Below are 18,670 nucleotides of genomic sequence, written 5' to 3' on the forward strand. Positions count from 1 at the left end.
GGGCACATCCAAGGTCATGTTTAGATGTCCAAACTGTCATTGCTGGAGATCAGTCTTACTGAGTCTCTACGGCATTAATGCTGGCTTCTGTAGAGATGGATCACAAAGGGAACTTGGCGGCCAGCTCCTGTTACCTCCTCATACCTGCCCCCATCTATCTGTCTCATTTATTGAGTCTCCACGACAATGTAGAGGACACAATTCTCCCTGGGGAAGGAAGGAAGGAAGGAAGGAAGGAAGGAAGGAAGGAAGGAAGGAAGGAAGGAAGGAAGGAAGGAAGGAGAGAGAGAGAGAGAGAGAGAGAGAGAGAGAGAGAGAGAGAGAAAGAAAGAAAGAAAGAAAGAAAGAAAGAAAGAAAGAAAGAAAGAAAGAAAAAGTGAGCATAATTGCTCTCTCAGCCAGAGTGAATGCTTTGGTTGGTGGGTGAGTCAGTAGAAGGTCTGGGTGGGAATTCAGTCAGCAAGGCTGGCTTTTCTACAGAGACGGCCCTTAACATAGTTCTGCAAAATTACTCTTAAAACAAACCATGGTATTTCCATCTTCCTTGGGAAGGTAATTTACTGGGAATAAAGAAGGTTTCAGATTCAACTCTCCCTAACTAACCCAGGGGAGTTAAAGATGAGTTAGCTAAAGAGTTAGCTAAAGATGGCTGTCATGCAGGAGCCCCTGCTCGCTGCGCCATGTGTCATGCAGGGTGTCATGCGGGGTCTCAGCTCCCGCTCCCCACATAAGAACACAGGACATGGTGAGGCCAAAAAGGAACACCCACGGAGCCATAGATAGGGGAGTCACACCACTGTATTCTCGCTGGTGGCTGGGCTGGAGATACAGGAAGCAGGAGCCACATGATCTGCAACCCACCATCCACTTGTCTCTGCCAACCAACGTCAATTGCCAGCTGCAATCCGTGCTTGCTAGCTCAGTCACCATGTTCTTGGTAGCCCCCATTTTCTGCTAGCGTAGCCACAGCAGGTATATTAGTGGCCAATGGCTCACTGGTTACAGCTGACAGCCAACTAGCCACAGCTGATGGCCATCCAATCACAGTTGATGGCCATTTACTACCTGAGCCAGCACCTTTCCACGTGAGGCCGAGACCCTGGAAACTGCACTCCTGGCTTTGTGCCCACAATGGCCACTTGTCATTGGGGAACTAGACAGGTCAGCCATCATGAGGCAGCCAGGAAGAGAAATAGAGAGACAGAAAGTGTTGGACGTGCGCTGCCTTAACTTTGAAACTCTTTTAACTTTCCAGAACTGCACGATCTTGAGATATGCTAAGGTGCCACCCTGAGCATCCCCTTTGCCCATCCTGTCGCACATGCAAAGAACAAAGGAACAGCTTTTGCACACCTAGGGCTTCTGGATCAAGACCTGGAACTCCCACTCTCCAAACTGCAAACAGCTCTCAACTCTGAAAGCTTCCTGTCCTCCAGCCTTAGTGCTGCCCTCAATTACTTCCATACTCCAGCCATCCAGGCAGTGGCCATCAACCTTCAGTGTTAGTGTGAGTGGCCTTTGCCTCCCACCAAGCCTGAGGCCCTCCCCACCTGTGTGCCGCCCCCATCGATGTAGCCCATGGCCTGACCAATGCAACATACTGGCAGAATCCAGACAGACAGACAGACAGACAGACAGAAGCCTTGGAGGAACCCTTGTTATCATTTCACTGCTGAACCACAGTGCTCTTCTCAGTCTGTGTGTCTGTCTGTCTGCACTCTGTATCTTTTCTTGGAGAAGTTTCTTCTTAAAGAGAATAGGCCTAGTGTATTCGAACACAGATCACCAAAGACGGCCAGCCTGCATAGATTGTCAATACATTTTCTTCGATGATCAAAAGCCTCATGTGTAGTTGACTAGAGAGGACCAGCCACACATGCCCATGCTGGATCCTGCACCTGAGCACAGCACATGATAGACAAAGCTGCCACATTGCAATTGTCAGCAGCTGCACTGATTGTGCCAATACTCTAAAAATGCAGCCTTCTCTGGCAGGAAATATTCAAAGTGGTAAAAAGCAAGGACCTACAATCAAGATTACCCAGAAAAGCTATCATTTAGAATCGAAGGACAGATAAAGGGCTTCCCAGACAAGAAAAAGCTAAAGGAATCCATCACAACCAAACCATTATTACAAGAAATGTTAAAGGGACTTCTTCAAGAAGAAGAAAAAAAGATAAAAAATATAAATAATAAAATGTCAATAACAACTACATATCTAGCAACAAGTACTTTAAATGTGAATGGATTAAATGCTCCAATCAAAAGCATAGGGTGGCTGAATGGATAAGAAAAAAAAAAAAAAAAAACCCTACATATGCTGCCTACAAGAGACTCACTTCAGACTAAAAGACACACACAGACTAAAAATAAAGTTAAGGAAAATATATTTCATGAAAATGGAACGTCTAAGAATTATGTTGTATACCTGAAAGTAATATAATATTTTGTGAAAAATTAAAAACATATTTTAAAGAAACTAAATTCATTGGGAAATCCTACAGCCCTCTGTATCCTTAATCTGTGCTGATGAATACTGGCTTTATCATGCTTGTTGCATTTATACGTAGAGGAATACAAAACACGATGGAGAAAGCCCAGGATGAGAGAAGCGGAGATAAAACCATACAAGCATGAACCCAGGAACTCAAGGGACTTTGGATGGGGGAGGAGATGAGAGAGAGAGAGGAAATGAATGAGTGTGTGGAAATTGAAAGAAAAACAGAGCTTGGAACCTTCTAAAGGCAGAGAAAGTGCGTTGAAATAAACAGAAAGGTTATTGAAGAAAAAGGGAAAAATCCAGGCTTGGCCTTTGTTAAACACACCTGCCTGAAGATCTGAGCACTATAATGGACGCAGGCAGTGGGTAATCCAACCATTCCTTCTATCAAATGGCTCTTTAACTGCTTTTGAAAAGCAACACGTCTCGAGCAATGCTTGAGACTACAGTGAAATGAGTGCTTCCACCCTTCACAGCACCTGGTCACAATCGCGTCTTATCACACAGAAATGCTCCAGCTGCCCCTAAGTTTGGCTCCTCCGAGTGAGCATTTGGCATGTGCCCAGGTCCTCCCCTCAAGCTTCGCAGGGAAGCATTACAAAGCGGATGGCTCGGAAATACTGACACCGGCTCCGTGCAGTTGGCAGGTGCATCTTTCAGATCTGCTTCTGGGGAAAATCAACAAATGGGCAAACCAGGTTGCTTCCTCATCTACCTGCTGAAAATTCAGACATCACTGCACTTTAGGTCTTTATTGTAAGAGAAGCCTTCACTGGTGGGGGTGCTGATTTGGACCCTACTGGAATCTAAACTCATGTCAATATTTATAAAGTTGCTTTTTCTCATACAGAAAGAAAAACACATTACTTATACTCTGTTCACACGGGCTTGCATCTATCAACCACTACTGTTTTTGCTTTACATTAAAAAAATGAATGTATGCTATGAAATCTTTCTTGGTTGTGGAAATAGTGACAAGGCTGATTATGACTGGGTAGAAGCAGAAGGAACTCTTAGGATAGAAGTGAAGAGACCAGGGGGAAAACACAGCTGTGCACACACTGCACTGTGAGCCCACATGGCTGGCAGACAGCGACAGTCTGAGGGAGGGTGTGGAAGAGGAGAGAGACCAGTCTCTGAAGTCAGAATGTTGGAATCAATGTCCCAGCACTCTTCTTGCTGCCTCTCAACAAGTCCTCTGACCTCGCTGAGTTTCATTTAACTCAACTTCAATGGAAGTAACTTTTCCTCCTGCATGAGGTTAATGAGAAGATTAAATGGAACCATGCATGTAAATGCATTGCTTGGTATGTACTAGAACTAGAAACCCAGCAAATAATAGGATTTTACAATCTATTATACATACTGCTTTCTCATCACACACACACACACACACACACATATATATATAACATCACTGCATCACTGACTAGATGGTAAGTTCTTGAAAGGCAAGGGCCATACCTTATTTTCCTTAGGGCCCTCTATGCAACATTTTATTGAGTACAAAGTAAGTCCTCACTAAATATCTGTCAACTGATTAATGTTTGATTAAAATCTTCCACCTTTCACAAACTCCTGAGAAGTAAAAGACCATGGAGCCCATGTCCAGTGAAGATTCAGGCTGTGAGGATATCTACTCCGTATGTCCCACCTACCCGGATTTATAAACACAAAGTACACATAACTCCCCTTACTCATTGTGGGAATCAGAACACTGGAGGCCATCACCTTCATGTCTCTAATGTGGGGCAAATCAAGAAGGCTTGGCTTCGTGGACCTCTGAGAAGGGTTCTTAATAATCACACATATCCATCTATCCTTCGTGTCTGAGTCAAATAAAGTAGCAGAATCTCAAAAAAAACTCTGCTGTGTTAGGTGGGCAATGACTTTGCTAAAATGAATGACAGTATTTGGATTTTTCCCAGTGACAAAACCCAGGACTAATTCAAATGCTGAAGAAGGCTTGGGGCTGCTTAATAGGTCATATCACGTGTGTAAGCCATAGCTCCCAGAAGCCATTTCTTTATTCAATAACTGTGTGTTACATCCATGTGGCAAGGAAAGACTCTAAACTCAAGATAGCCTGAGCAATGTGGCCTCTTGATATGTCATATGACCACAGATAAAATCAACTGAGCCTTTTTTCCCTAGGTGGCCAGAGCAAAGTTGCCTGGAAGCTTTTGTTTGTTTGTTTGATTGATTGATTTTTAATTAATTCATTTATTTTATTACATTTATTGGTGTGACAATGGTTAGTAAAATTATATATGTTTCAAGTGTACATTTCTGTAATACATCATCTATATACTCGGCTATAAGAAAAGATGAAATACTGCCATTTGCAATTATGTGGTTGGATCTTGAGATTATCATGCTAAGCAAAATAAGTGAGACAGAAAAAGTCAAGAACTATATGACTTCACTCATATGTGTGATATAAAACTGAAAACCACAAAGGAACAGGACAAATGAAGAAACAAAAACTCATGGAGGCCTTTCTTTCCATTTGTTTCCTTAACATATTCAAAACAGTCCAAACACAGATAAAGATCTCTTGAACACCTTCATGGAGACGAACATTTCCCAGGGAAGAGAGCCCAGGTATGCTGAGAGAGAGTTCAGTGGGAATTCGCCTTGGACTTCATCTGCCATTTGAGCTTGAGCTTCAGCAAATGATCTCCTACAAAGCCCATCTCACCTCCCAGCCCACACTGCTTCAGGCATGACGTGTACCTGGTATATTGAACTGTGACCTGAGCTCACTATGACCTGAGCACTCTGCTTGGTTTTAGGATTCAGGGGCTTACTTTATTTGGAATGCCTTTCCTTATTGTTTGTTAGATAAGTTCCTATTTCCCTATCAAGGCTAATTTTAAATATTATTTTGTATCTCAACTACCTTTCCTCTGCAAACATTTTTAATCCCCCATGAATGTTCTCCAGACATACTTTCATCCTGGTGTATACTGATTGCAGTTTGTTCATGCTACGTCTTCTTGTGACAGGTAGAACTCTGGCAGGACAGGAAGTATGAAGTATGACAATTAAGTTCGCAAACTCAGTGCACCGATGTTGCTGACCTTTACTGATATCAGAGGGATATCTCTTATGAATTTGTACCAACTGGACAAACAGTTAACCAAGTTTACTATTTGGAAATGTTGAAAAGGCTGCATGAAAAGTTAGACGACCCGAACTTTTTGCCAACAATTCATGGCTCTTGCATCATGACAATGCACCAGCTCACATGGCACTGTCTGTGAGGGAGTTTGTAGCCAGTAAACAAATAACTGTATTGGAACAACCTCCCCATTCACCAGATCTGGCCTCCAATGACTTCTTTATTTACACAAAGGTAAAGGAAATAGTGAAAGGAAGACATTTTGATGACATTCAGGACATCAATGGTAATACGATGACAGCTCTGATGGCCATTCCAGAAAAAGAGTTACAAAAAGAGTTACAAAATTGCTTTGAAGAGTGAACTAGGTGCTGGCATCAGTGCATAGCTTCCCAATGTGAGTATTTTGAAGGTGACAGTAGTGAGATTCAGCAATGAAGTATTTTGCACTTTTGCTAGGATGAGTTCGCAAACTTAATTGTCTGACCTCGTATATAATATGTACTTCTCTATTCCAAGGACTACTGCCGTGTTTCTCCGAAAATAAGACCTAGCCAGACCATCAGCTCTAATGCATCTTTTGGCGCAAAAATTAATATAAGACCCAGTATTATATATTATATCACATTATATTATATTATATTATATTATATTATATTATATTATATTATATTATATTATATTATATTATATTATATTATATTATATTATATCATATTATACCCGGTCTTATAGTAAAATAAGACCAGGGGTTATATTAAATTTTGTGCCAAAAGATGCATTAGAGTTGATAGTCCGGCTAGGTCTTATTTTCAAGGTGGTTCGGAGGTTACTTTCAGGGCAATTTGGATCTTGTGCAAGTTAAGACGGCCATTGAGGTTGGCAGGAGCTTGCCAAACAGAAGAGCACAGGGCATGGTACTTCTGTAGAGGGCAGAGCGTATGCAAAGCACCATGGAGCTGCGACAAATTACTGGCAAGTTTGCAGAAAGATGGAAATTTGGTCTGTGCGGAGTGTCAGATTTAGTAGAAGAGAAGAGTTATAACAGCTGAGGCCAGTGAGTGAATACACTGCTATTTGTGTGTCCCCCAATCCACTGCAGATTGAGCAGCATGGGTCACATCAACAGGCTCCCAGTCCTCGAGCTTCCCGTTGGGTGCAGCTGAAAGGAAGGGCAGCCGTGGCAGAACATGGGGCACAGGAGGTAGGAGAAGGGCTGCCACAGGCTGCCTCTATCCCTCCATCAAAGATCACAGTTGCTGGCCAGGGGCCCTGTCTCTGTGGTGGGAGCTGTGACTCCCTCCTTTTACCCCTTCGGGCCGAGAGGTGGTCATGACGTCCTCCTCTGCTGGTCCAGGTCCTGACTACCCCCGAGGTTCTGCTGCACTTTGACCGCACCTCTGTAAACATCTACTTTATTACACTCTCCTCAAATTGTGCGTTTCAGTGTGCCATCTTTTCCCTGCAGAAACTTTGACAATTTCGGGTTCTACAATATGCCATGTAAAAGATGTTTCACTTTATCCTGAAGAAAAGAAGGACCAGAGAACCAAAATGAAGACCTCTCCAATGACTACCTTAAAATACGACTGATGGTTATAAAAGGCACAAAAATGTGTGTCTTTCTTCTCCAGGGAATGACTCTCCCTAGCAGGGATGGGGCTGGGAAGAAGAAATGGGATTCCAACAAAAGTCTGTCTCCAATCTCTTTTTCTTCCTTCTTTTTTTTTTTTTTTTTTGTGTGTGTGTGTGTGTGTCCTGAGGATCCTATCCTCACCAGCTAGACCATGTAATGTGGTTTCACGTGCAGACCTGAGATGGGGATTCACCTGGAAAAGTTAGACCCAAACTGGCAGGACAGTAGTGGGGGGACACTACTAATTGTTGTCTAACGCAGGCACTTTTTACAATTACACTTGGAAAACCAGGACTCTCTCAGGTAAACTGGGATGGGGGTACACATTAGGTATATTGTGCCATGCTGCAAAGAGGTCTGGAAGTACCCTGCTGCTCCCCAGCCAGGGCCACAAATGTCTACGGAAACTGTAGCAGGCTGGTAGGCCTTGTGCATAGGACTCAGCCTCACGAGAAGTCAACATGTGTGTCACTTCAGGCCCCATCTCTGGCGCTAGTTCCAACTCTAACTCCTTGTTGAAAAACACTAAATTCCTCCCCCAGGCCTAGATCCCTTCTATCATCTCTAAAGGACTGCCTATATTTAGGACTTAAACACCACCAATATGGGGAGAGCCACATGGCTTAGGAGACCAAAACCATTACCTAGACCAATCAGAGCTGACATTTTACTTACAGATGGCGAGTGTGAATCTAGACACCCAGGCTGTTCTGACTGGTCAGCAGACAGACTGCTTTTCTACCTGGTTCTCACCCCAGAGACTGTACAAGTGTAGGGACGGAGTCCCAGCTAGCAGTTCCCAGGCTCTCGGCCTCACGTGGAAAGGTGCCAGCTCAGTTATTAGATGGCCATCAGCTGTAACCGGTTAGCCATTAGCCACTAATATAACTGCCGTGGCTACGCTGGCAAGTTGGTTGGTTGGCAGAGAAGCGGATGGAGGATTGTGGATCATGTGTGGCTCCTGCTTCCTGTGTCTCCAACCCAGCCACCAGTGAGAATATAGAGGTATGAACCCCCTGTCCATGGCTCCATGCGTGTTCCTTTTGGGCCTCACCATACTTTGTGTCCACCTGCCGAGAGCGGGAGCAGGACCAGAGACCCTGCATGACAACAAATATGGCCCTGTACTGGGGGAGGGAAGGGTCAAATGCAAGCAATCCAGCTCAAGGCCATACCTGTTTTGCTTGCTTTCCTTTCCTAGGAGGAGGCAGTCTGCTACATCAAACTCCACAGAACCTCGGAAGGAAGAGCAGGCTGATTCAGCTAGAATTCCAAAATGACAAACAGGGCTCCTGGGTTAGCAGGGGCCTTCCTCGTTTTCTCGCTATGACCTTAGTCACACATTATTTCACCTCGGTGGTGCCACTGTGTCTAAAATGATTGCCCGGGGCCCAGGTGGAAGTTAGGGACAGTGGGAAGCAGTCTGACTCCCTCCCAGGAGAGTGGCTGCACAGTTAAAAAGTGCCATTTCTACCACCTGAGAGGTGGACACAAAGTGACAGGAGAACAGAACCGACGTAGAGATGCACACTGGAGCAGCTGCAACGCTCCCCCTCCGTTTGTGCATCCTCTGCTGACCCCATGAGAAAGGGTCCCCAGGGTCCGGAAAAGCAGCGCTCACTCTGACAAGGAAATGGAAGAATAATTAAGTGTAAAAGAGGTAATTGTACCTCTCTCCAGATAGTTAATCTATGGGATGTGATACCTTAGGGGGCAGGATGTATCCCCCAGAAAGATGAATGCTCCCAGGGGGAGGAAATGCCTTCAAAACGAGGCCTTCTTCAGTCCCAAGGAGGAAGGCCTTATCTTTTGCATATTTTCTGTCAGATGTGACAACCAGTTGTTTGAAGAACTCCATCTCAGAGGAGCGCCCAGATGTCTAAAACCAGTTAGTTGTTAAAGGCAGCTGCTGAGCAGCTTCAGTCCTCGCACCTTCCTTCACCTTCTCCATCATAAAATGGAAGATTGAAAACGGCGACTGGACTTGGAGCTGAGCTGCGCCCTCCACAACTAGATTGAAGGACAATGACTTGGAGCTCATGGGCCCTGGAGAAACACACTGTCCCTCAATATTCCCCCCAAAAAGTAAAATAATAATAATAATAATAAATAAAATAATAAGTAAAATAAAATAAAATGGAAGTTGGCTCCAGGGAGTAGCCGCAGGGAGGGGCCCATGACACAAGGAGAGGACGGCCAACTGGCACTCCTAGCCAACTGCCTCTGTCTCATGGACTAAGTACTGGAAAGTGCTAAAAGTATCTGTGCTAGGCCAGAAGGAAAGATTTAGAAAAAAGTCACATAGGTGTATTCCCCTAAGGGAGGTATGCACCTATTGCTCTGCCTCAATCGTTGACCAAAGCCCTGAAAGTAAAAGTCCCAGGATTCACGTTAGACCAGGACTACAGATAAGGGATATGCAAGGAGCCGGAGAACCCACTCTGAAAGGGGGCTGGAAGCCGGGCCTGCATCTCTGGGTCTTTGATCTGTAGTAATGTCCCCACCTGTGCAGGACATTGTAGTTGTCAACGTCATTCCAGTTCCCCCAGGTCCCTTTTATAATTTGTGCCACTCCCCAGCTTCCTGTAAGGTTCTGCTTCTAACTGCCACTCTCTTTGGAGGTCTGTATTTAGGCTGCAGGAGCCCCTTCGCCCACTCAAGGAGAGCCGGGAGTGGCCCCTGGGGGCAGCAGGCAGCACGCTGTGTGGCAGCGTGGAAGCCCGCTCTCTGTCCCTGCCTGGGTTTCACCTCAGGCAGGCCAAAGCCACCCTCACGGCTGTTTGCCTGAAATGGAGCCCCCCTGCCTTGCATCCCCTGCTCCTTCTGTGGTTTCCCTAGGGGGCACCTCCTTAATAAGTCACTTTCACACAAATTCAAATTCCAGGGCCAGCTTTGGGACTCTGGCACTAAGAACAGTCCTATTTGTAATTCTCACAAATGTTTTGTTGATTAAAAGGGAAAACTCTTAAAGAAGGGAGCATGAGGTGCTTTGGAGGCTGCAAAGAGCAGATGCCAGAGAGATGGCCACTGCTCCACAGTTAGGCTTTGGGCAGAGGGGCAGAGTGGGTGGCCCGGGTTTGGGGAGAGAGGAGACAGGGCTGAGTAGAGCCTGAGGCCAAGAAGAGCAGAGAGAAGAGGGGACATCTAGGGAGACTGACACCAAGGGCAATGCAATCTGGCCAGGTGTGAGTCCTCAAAGAGACACCTCGCGAGGATTTCAGGAGTTTGGTGTGTGTTGGGGGGAAGAGCATATGGATTGGAAATCTTATGGAGGGAGTGAACCCTGAGCTCATGTTAAATGAAAAATATATCTGCATGAATAAAGAAAAGGTGAGGGTGTGTTCTCCATAGGAAGGAAATGGTGTCCAAATACATGGATATGGGTACGGGATATATGTTTATATGTTTAGGGTCTGGTGTGACAGAGGTAGGGACTCTGGAGATGCAGAGGGAGACAGCAGAAGAAGGAAGGCTGTGGTCAGCTTGAGGAGAGAGGCCTCAGAATGCCACGCTGAGGGGTTTGCTCTCATCTGCAGCAGGGGCCTGCTGCTTAAGGGGGTGGGTGGCCGAATGGCATGATGACAATCACATTGGAGAGCAATGTAGGAGAGAGACGGTTATGGGGTGGGAAGCCAGTCACTGCCAGGAACAGTGTAAATGCTGAAGTGTCCCCTCCCCAGGATGGGTTTCCCTTCCCGAATATGGTGGGTCTTATTCATACCACAGGTACCTCAACACCTGTTCTCTTACACGATCAACTTAAGCAGGGCCGGCAGGAGGGAGCGTCCTAAGGCACAGCTGTGGCGCCCAGGACTCCTGCCCATTCTCCAGGCGCCTTTAGTCATCTTGCCACTGACAAGGGTCCTATCAGCAGGCCGACCCTCCTCCTTCTCATGGTTTGCACTTTGCTTCTAGTTGTTATCACAAAAGATAGGAATGAACTGAGGTGTATAAAGTGAGGTTATTGAAGTATTCATTCATTTGACAAATGTTTTTGAGCACCTACCATGAGCCATGTATTGTATTAAGACTTAAACAATGCAATACAGAGGCAAAAAAGATAGGTGCAGACAGGCATTCTGCTCATGCAGAAGAGGCAAAGGAAGACAGATTTGTAATGACATGTGGGGGCTCTTATGACAGGATAATATGGGGTGTTGTACAGGAAATAGATGGGTGCTGAGGAACCCTAATCGAAGTGGACAGGGAGAGTCTTGTAGAAGTGGTATATTTGCTGAGAACTCTAAAATTGAGTATAAATCTGGTGCTTGGGAGGATCTCAGACATGATCTACAAACCTACACAGATAAGGAGCCTAGAGAAGTGAAGTCTATGTGGCTATTTAATCTATAAGCCGATGACTGTGTATCTGTTTAGGTCAAGAAGGACTCTGGATGCGAAGCTGCATCTCCTGATTCCTTAACCTGAGAAAAATAATAGTGTTTTCTGGGGTCAGTGGATTCTACGAGAGATTTTGTAATGAATGTCCTGAAAGCTTGATAATGCACCGGATGTTACTCAGATTTTAACAAGAGCTCTGCCATCTGGAAGTTGCTATACATTAGTATATTTTATCTGATATAACCTCAGCTTGTGTGTTCATATTTAAGAGAAGCAGCAACCCATGCCCAGAGGTTTTGGCCTGATTTCCATGGAGTGGAGCTAGTTGGGTTTTTGTTTTATTACCTCATCTGCTATGACAACCCTGAGTCCCTAGACTTTCTGTGTCTTAGTTTTCATATGTGTCATATGGGGGCAAAAGTATCTGCCCACTCAGTTCTTGTGGTTGTCATGAGAGTCAAAGTAAGTATTTAGGGGAAGAGTATAAAGGACTCTACAGAACAGGGAGGTGTTAAAGTTTACAAATCTGTGTACAAATACTGTTGTCCCCTCTCTTCAGTATTATTTTCCAAGTAACTAAATACATGCCCACATCACTATGCTCAACATCAAACATTTATTTATTGTGCCCCTCTGCCTGTGGAGATGCAGTGCTCATTCTTCAGAACAAAACATATTCTTTACTCTACATTTTAGAAGCTTATGATACAAAGACGATAACAGCTATTTAAATGAAAGAAAGCAGGGGACCTGTGCAGGCAATTCACTGGCAAACACTGTACAGACACAGAAAGGAAGTGGCTCGGGTTTAACCCTTTCCTCTGGTCCACATCGCCATGCGTGCAGAAAGAGCAGCCAAGTCCCTGGGGGGCAAGGATGGGTGAGGGAAGAGATGGAGGGGGAGGCAGTGGGTGGGCAGAGGCAAAATGTCAGCCGGGGGAATCGGGCCTGTTAGTGCTGGAGCTGCATCAGCCACTCCTCAAATAATTTCCTTCAACCAACGATCGGCGAATCATTGTCTAAGTCCTCTACAGAAACGCTCGGTGCCTTTGGTGATGTTCTCTATTAACCGGTTTCTGTAGGAAGGGATTCTAGCTGGGTTGCAGGAGAGCGAGTTCTTTCTCTGCACAAATTACTCCTGGTCTTGTTCATTCAACAAGCTCTAATTGTTCCCAAATCTCTTTCAAATGGACCACCTTCTGAACACCAGGCACTGGGGGTGGGTCGGAGAATCCAATCTCGCATCCTCTGAATGGTCTCCGCACTAGCCCCTCCAACTGGCCTCTTGCCTCTACATTTAACCCTTATAGTCACCCCTCTCGCTGCTGGAAGGGCATTTCTAGAAAATATGTTTGAGACTTATTTGTTCAAAGCCCTTCAGTGGCTCCCACAGCGTTCAGTATGAAGCTCAGACATTCCAGAATAACACACTAGAATGCCCCTAGCCTCATTTAACCCCATTCCGTTGCACAGGGGCCGTATCACAGTCAGAATCACAGGCAGTTTTCACAATGTGGCACACTCTCCATGCCTCCCCGCCAGTTCACACTCTGCCCCCTCTGTCTAAAGCACCTCTTCCCATTTTCTCACCCTCATGCACCTTCCTTCTCAAGGTTCCCTCTGCCTTACCACATCTGCAGTGACGTCCACCACTCCACAGCACTTTGTATACCTCCATCGCATCACCTACTTACTGGGCCATATGGCAATCGTGACGGTGGGAGCTGGTGTATTTTCTTTATCCATATTTTTGACCCACGAGAATTGTGCCTACCATGGCACCTACTCCATTATCACTGACAGTAAGTAAATATCTCTGTTGCTTGCAGTGCAGGCACACTGCAGCAGGCATCTATCCTAAACCAGGTGTCTCTGAGATAATAGCTGGCCTCGGGCACAAACCAAACTGGAATCTCCCCCACTGTTCTCCATGGTTACTCATGCCAGGATGCCAGGATCCTGACATGCCTGCACATGTAGCATGGGTGAGCCATACTACTGAAAGACACCAAGCCACGATTCCTGCTCCACAAAAGCTTGCAAAATGAAAAGGGAGCATTGCAGCAGAGATTTTTATAAGAGTATTTTTGCTAATTAACCAGAAAAATAATGGCTCAAACATTCCTTGTGCATGACAGCCTGTAAAATCCTTTCACACATAATTATATTTTGTGGAATCATCGAAACAAAGCTGGAGGCAGAGACAAATCGCTAACCCCAGACCTAGGACAATAAAATGTATGATCATGGGCAAGTCATTTCACCTCCATGACCCTCAGTTTCCTCATCAGTACAAGACAAAGTGATTTCTGACTGACCCCCAGCTCTGCAGGAGTTCCCAGGTCTGCTGCCTGCGCCTCCATAACAACTGCCCTATTCTCTGATGGGCAGTGGTCCCTTCAAACCTTAATTGTTCCTCTCTTTGCCAAGGTGAACGGAGAGAAGAAAGGTTAGGAGGTTAGAATAGAAAAGTGGAGTAGAATTATGAAGGCAAGAATGCCAATTACTAAAATACAATAAATGCAAACATGCCTTCACTTTTTATGCAAATTCTTGAGAGAAAGAGGGATATAAGAGCAAAAGAGCATGCTTTATTTCACCTCAGCAAGACACAGAAGAATCAAATAATATTAATTAGAATTTAAATGCATAGAGTAAAATTAGCTCCTTTCATTGTAATTATCAAGAGAATTACAGAAAAAGCCAGAGGGGTAAAAATGTAGCATCCTCCCCTTCCTTCGATTTAGGAGACACATTCCACTCTCCTTAATCTTGTGACTTTATAAGATTGATAAGGTATTGCCCAGCATCTCCCTAACAAAGCTAACCTGTTCTCATTTTTGAGGCTTTGTTTCTTTCCCCTATCCCACTAATCAGTTGATATATAGATGCAAGTGGTCCTGTCTGCCAAGATGATCTCCTATTACTGGTCATCTCTGGCCTCCTTTCTCCTGGGAGTATTTAGTTTTAAAACAAATCTCCTACTCCCAAAGCCCTGACAGTCTCTGGAATTGGGTTCTTGTAATTAAGAAAAGGATGTCCTTTGGCAGTTTCAGCTTCATCAAAACCTGTTTAAAATATTCAATGATCAGCACAACACCCAAAAAGAAAGCGGATGTCACTATAGTTATCTGCAGGAGCTAAGATTATTCTTAATAAAAAGCCGGAGTCAAATTGTGCCAGGAAGTTCAGACAAAGGAAGCCATAAGGAAAAGGAAAGAGAGTAGAGGACGGACGGGGTGGGAGAAGTGTGCCCAGAGCAGAGACTGTTTTCCCGTGAGGAGGCCTCAGCTTGTGCCACCTCCAAACCTTTGTATTCTTCTTCCTTGTCTTTCTGATACAGTGGTGCAAACCCTAATTGGAGTGAAATGAGTGGCGCAGGGAGACTACGATTCTGTATGTGTGTTGCAGAAGACCAAGGGCATTAGCAGCAAAAATCCAGTTTGCATTTCCTCCCAAGTCTTTCATTCAATGACTTTAAAGCAGAGCAGACAGGAAGCTGCAGATTGATTCACTTCTACGTAGGCGCAGAAAACCCACATAAGGTCTGTAGTTTGGAACTTCATCTTAAAATAGAGTGTTTCTGTCTTAAAATTGAGAATGGGAACCCAGAAGTTCTAAGTGTTTGAGACAAGTTTCCCAGAGTTCTGGCATATAGACTGAGGACTCAGGTTCTGGGCTCTGTCTGCTACCCCTTTGTTATCTTACTAGAGGTAAAGTCAAACATTCTGGATCAATACATGTGCAAGAGGCTGGAAAACAACCTCTAAGTTGGTAGTAAAACTGTCATTAGAGGCCCAATAGCAGCAATACTTCTTACACTGTTGTATGCATTATACAATATCGTTCTTTCCAGAAATGCAAATCGTTTGATACCAAGTCCCTGTATGACCAACTGCAAGCATGTCTTCTAGAATATATGGCAAAAAAGATTCTATCCTCCGACCGCCCCCCACCATGCTGCTTTTGCATATTGTACTTTCTCAGGAGCATATCGTAAAAAGAAGTCTTTGCAAATAAAAACCTTCTCTTCCCACTAATATCATTCAATCTGAAAGAAAAGTCCCAGCTCTGTCCACTGATTTCTGACCTTACCAGCTATCAGTATGTGTGTGATCTCCTGGAAAGTCAATTCGGTTGGGTAAACTCCTACACCCACAACTATAACCCACTAGAAGATTGTTTGTGGCTCCTATTCCTGTATGAAGCAGACGTAAAACTATATAATAGCCTGGGCTGGTCCACAATGAGCTGAGGAAGGTCCCTGGAAAAAGCCTCTGACACTTGACCCTCTGCTTTCCCTGAATAGCTTCTAAATTCTGCTGTTGACAGAAGCAGCAGGACCAGCAACAGTTACAATGTAATATTCTGTGTGCATGTTTGAAAGACAGTTATTATCTGTAGAGCATTGTTTACAAATTGCTCTACTATTTGATTTGTGATAAATGATTAGTAGATATGTTTATCAAAGTAAATAAAACCTATAGAGTGGCTCTTTCATCACATCGCATACCTTAATGTCTGGGGAACCTGAAAAACAAACCATCCTAAGAGGACCTGCTGTGTCACTTGCCCTGGGCTCTTCCTCTCTGTTTCCCTCTCACCCATCCCTCTGCCCTGAGACCTTATCTACAACCCTGTCCAGCATTCTCTCAAATGCAAACGGATGGTCACATGCAGGGGAAAGTGGAGGACATCCAGGTGAACTTGCCCAAATATAAGAATGTCATTTGTCCACAAAAGCCTGAAGAGTGTAAAACTGCCAGAGGGTCAGTTCCGATGTGAGACTCCTGCGTGGTTCTGTCCCTTGGAGGAAGAAGGGTGGCTCTAAGGCCAGAGCCAGGCTCTGAAACTTGCATACCATAAACTAGACATCACTAAGCCTGCTGGCATGTCATCCTTTCTCCTATTAATAGCAACTTCTTCCATTCTGCTTGCCCCAGAAAGCGAAATGAATGAGGCTTGGCTGCAAGTGTAGGAGAGAATAAAACCCAGGATGGCAATAAATTGGAGTGCAGAGTGGCAGACACTGTAATCCGCTGGAACGACGCTCTGGATCAAGAAAAGAACCTCTTTGGGGAACCAGTGGAGGGAATCAATGCCCATAAATGCATCCAAGGCAGCAAGCAACAGCGGAAAAAATAGATACTGTTGACCGGGACAGGCAGCAGACTGCAGGTTGTAAAACAAAACCGAAAGTCATTACAACAGTGGGCAGAGGGCAGGACGGGGTGATGAGGGGGTCATGGGGGACCTGTGTTAGAAGGCGCTCAGGACGTCCCATCAGTCAGGGCAGAACTGCCAGGACTCTGTCTGCAGGGCCCTGGGATGCTACACCAGAGATCCTTCTCTATGCACTGAGAGAGGAGGGATGGTAGTATTTATTGCCACTCATGTAATAGGTCTATTTAGAAACACGCTCTGACCAGCTTATCAGTATATTCATACATCACACACATATTGAGCTGTATTCATTTAGGGTTTGGGTTGCTTTAACCAAAGACTTTCCTGGGAAGTGTGCCAGGGTACGTTTGCTGGAACAAGCCCCCTTTCCTGCCTTATTCTCCACCTTTGGATCCAGCAGAGGGCAGAGTGAACCCGTCAGACCCAAGCTCAGGACCTGCGGGGCAGTAGGAGGAGGCGTCCTGGGAGAGGGGCCAAAAAGCAAAGAAATGAAGCAACTCCTCGTCCTGTAAGGTGGATGGGGGACACTTCCTGGAACTCTCAGGACAAAAGACTGAGCGTGGGACCAAAAGAAGAGAGTGCATTAAAGTGCCCTGAGTGTGCTGTGCCTCAGTTTCTCAACCTGTCAAAGGAGCAGAGGAATGAAGCATTTCCAAAGCATCCTGTAAGTGAAGCCAGGTTTATGGATCACAGAGAGGACCTCTGAGAAAAAAGGAGGAGCAGCGGGCAAAGAAACAGGATACAAGGTTGAGACCAGCAGAAAGCAGAAAAAAGGCATATTCCCAAAGCTTCTTTCCTCTGCCTATTGCTTCCCTCTCCCCTGGGGCATCTGCATCTCTCCGTGTGCATTCCAATCCTCACCCAGTTTTTTCTTGTCTTTCTTTTGCTGCCTTGGCTACCCTCTCCAGCTCCTCTCCTCTTGGGAAAAATAAAAGTGAAACCCAAAACAATTCCTAGGGGACAAATGACAGCAGCTGCTTCCTCCCCCTTCTCTTGTCCCCTCCATGGGAGGTAGCTGTGAAGTCCAGGCACATTGCCAGCAATGGTGAGAGCTTTGATTTCCAATCTGATCGTCTCATTTTGTCAGCCTCTGCATACCACAAACAGCTGGGTCCCCATCTATCACAGGAAAGAAAGGGGTGATGGAAGAGAAAAAAAAGAAAGAGCCACCCTCGACTCCCGTAAGGAAGAACTGAGGCGGTGTTTCTCGTCACCATCCTGTACCTCACCACCTCGCCATTAAGGCACTGGCCACAGCTGGGCTGCAGAGACACTCTCCCTGCTATTGTTTGCAGTGTTCTTGTAAGGACAATTTCGATCCATCAGATTTTCTTCCTGGCAGAATTGATGGATTCAGGATCCTCTTGATCTTGACTGTTTATATTTCTGTTGCCATCACATACGTTCACTCACACACACAGATGGCCATCCCCTCTCACACTCAGTCTCCTACTCCCCCACATCGCACAGGGGTGCCCCCCGGGGACTTGCAGTACAGTGCTTACAAATGTGATGTTATCCCTCTTGTGGGCTGTGTTCCTTCCTCTGCCAACAGCTCACACATCCCTCCCACCCTGGACCCCAACCTCTACTTCTTACACACACACACACTATACTTCTCTACTTCCCTGAATCCTGTGGGTGGATGTAACTTAGTTTAACTACTTCAGGTATCATGAGAAAGTATCCTTTATTTATTCGATCAGTCAGCAAAAAAAAAACAACAACAACAAAACCCCTTTTTTTCTATCTCTGCTGTGTACCAGTCAATGCATTAGGAGCTGAGTACACAAATATGAACAGGACAGGGTGTCTGCATGTTGTGTGGCCAAAGTCAGGGTGTGTTTGGGGCAATGTTTGTGCTTTCCAGCTTGAAATGCACATC

General features: G+C 45.3%; 1 protein-coding gene across 8 annotated transcripts in view; it reads right to left on the reverse strand.

Moving 5' to 3' along the window:
• The window catches only part of NTM (neurotrimin), a 1,000,590-nt gene that overhangs the window by 203,481 nt on the left and 778,439 nt on the right, over positions 1 to 18,670 (reverse strand). The window contains exon 1 of one of the 8 annotated variants that reach the window (XM_074321818.1): positions 13,231 to 13,383. The exons of the other annotated variants lie outside the window; for them this stretch is intronic. Within the exon in view, the coding sequence (XP_074177919.1) occupies positions 13,231 to 13,235 (5 nt within the window). The 5' untranslated portion in view covers positions 13,236 to 13,383. Of the gene's footprint in view, positions 1 to 13,230; positions 13,384 to 18,670 lie in introns of those variants that run through there. 8 annotated transcript variants of the gene reach the window in all.

Source organism: Rhinolophus sinicus, linkage group LG16, assembly GCF_036562045.2.
Source record: "Rhinolophus sinicus isolate RSC01 linkage group LG16, ASM3656204v1, whole genome shotgun sequence".
In the NCBI taxonomy this organism is placed as follows: Eukaryota; Metazoa; Chordata; class Mammalia; order Chiroptera; family Rhinolophidae; genus Rhinolophus; species Rhinolophus sinicus.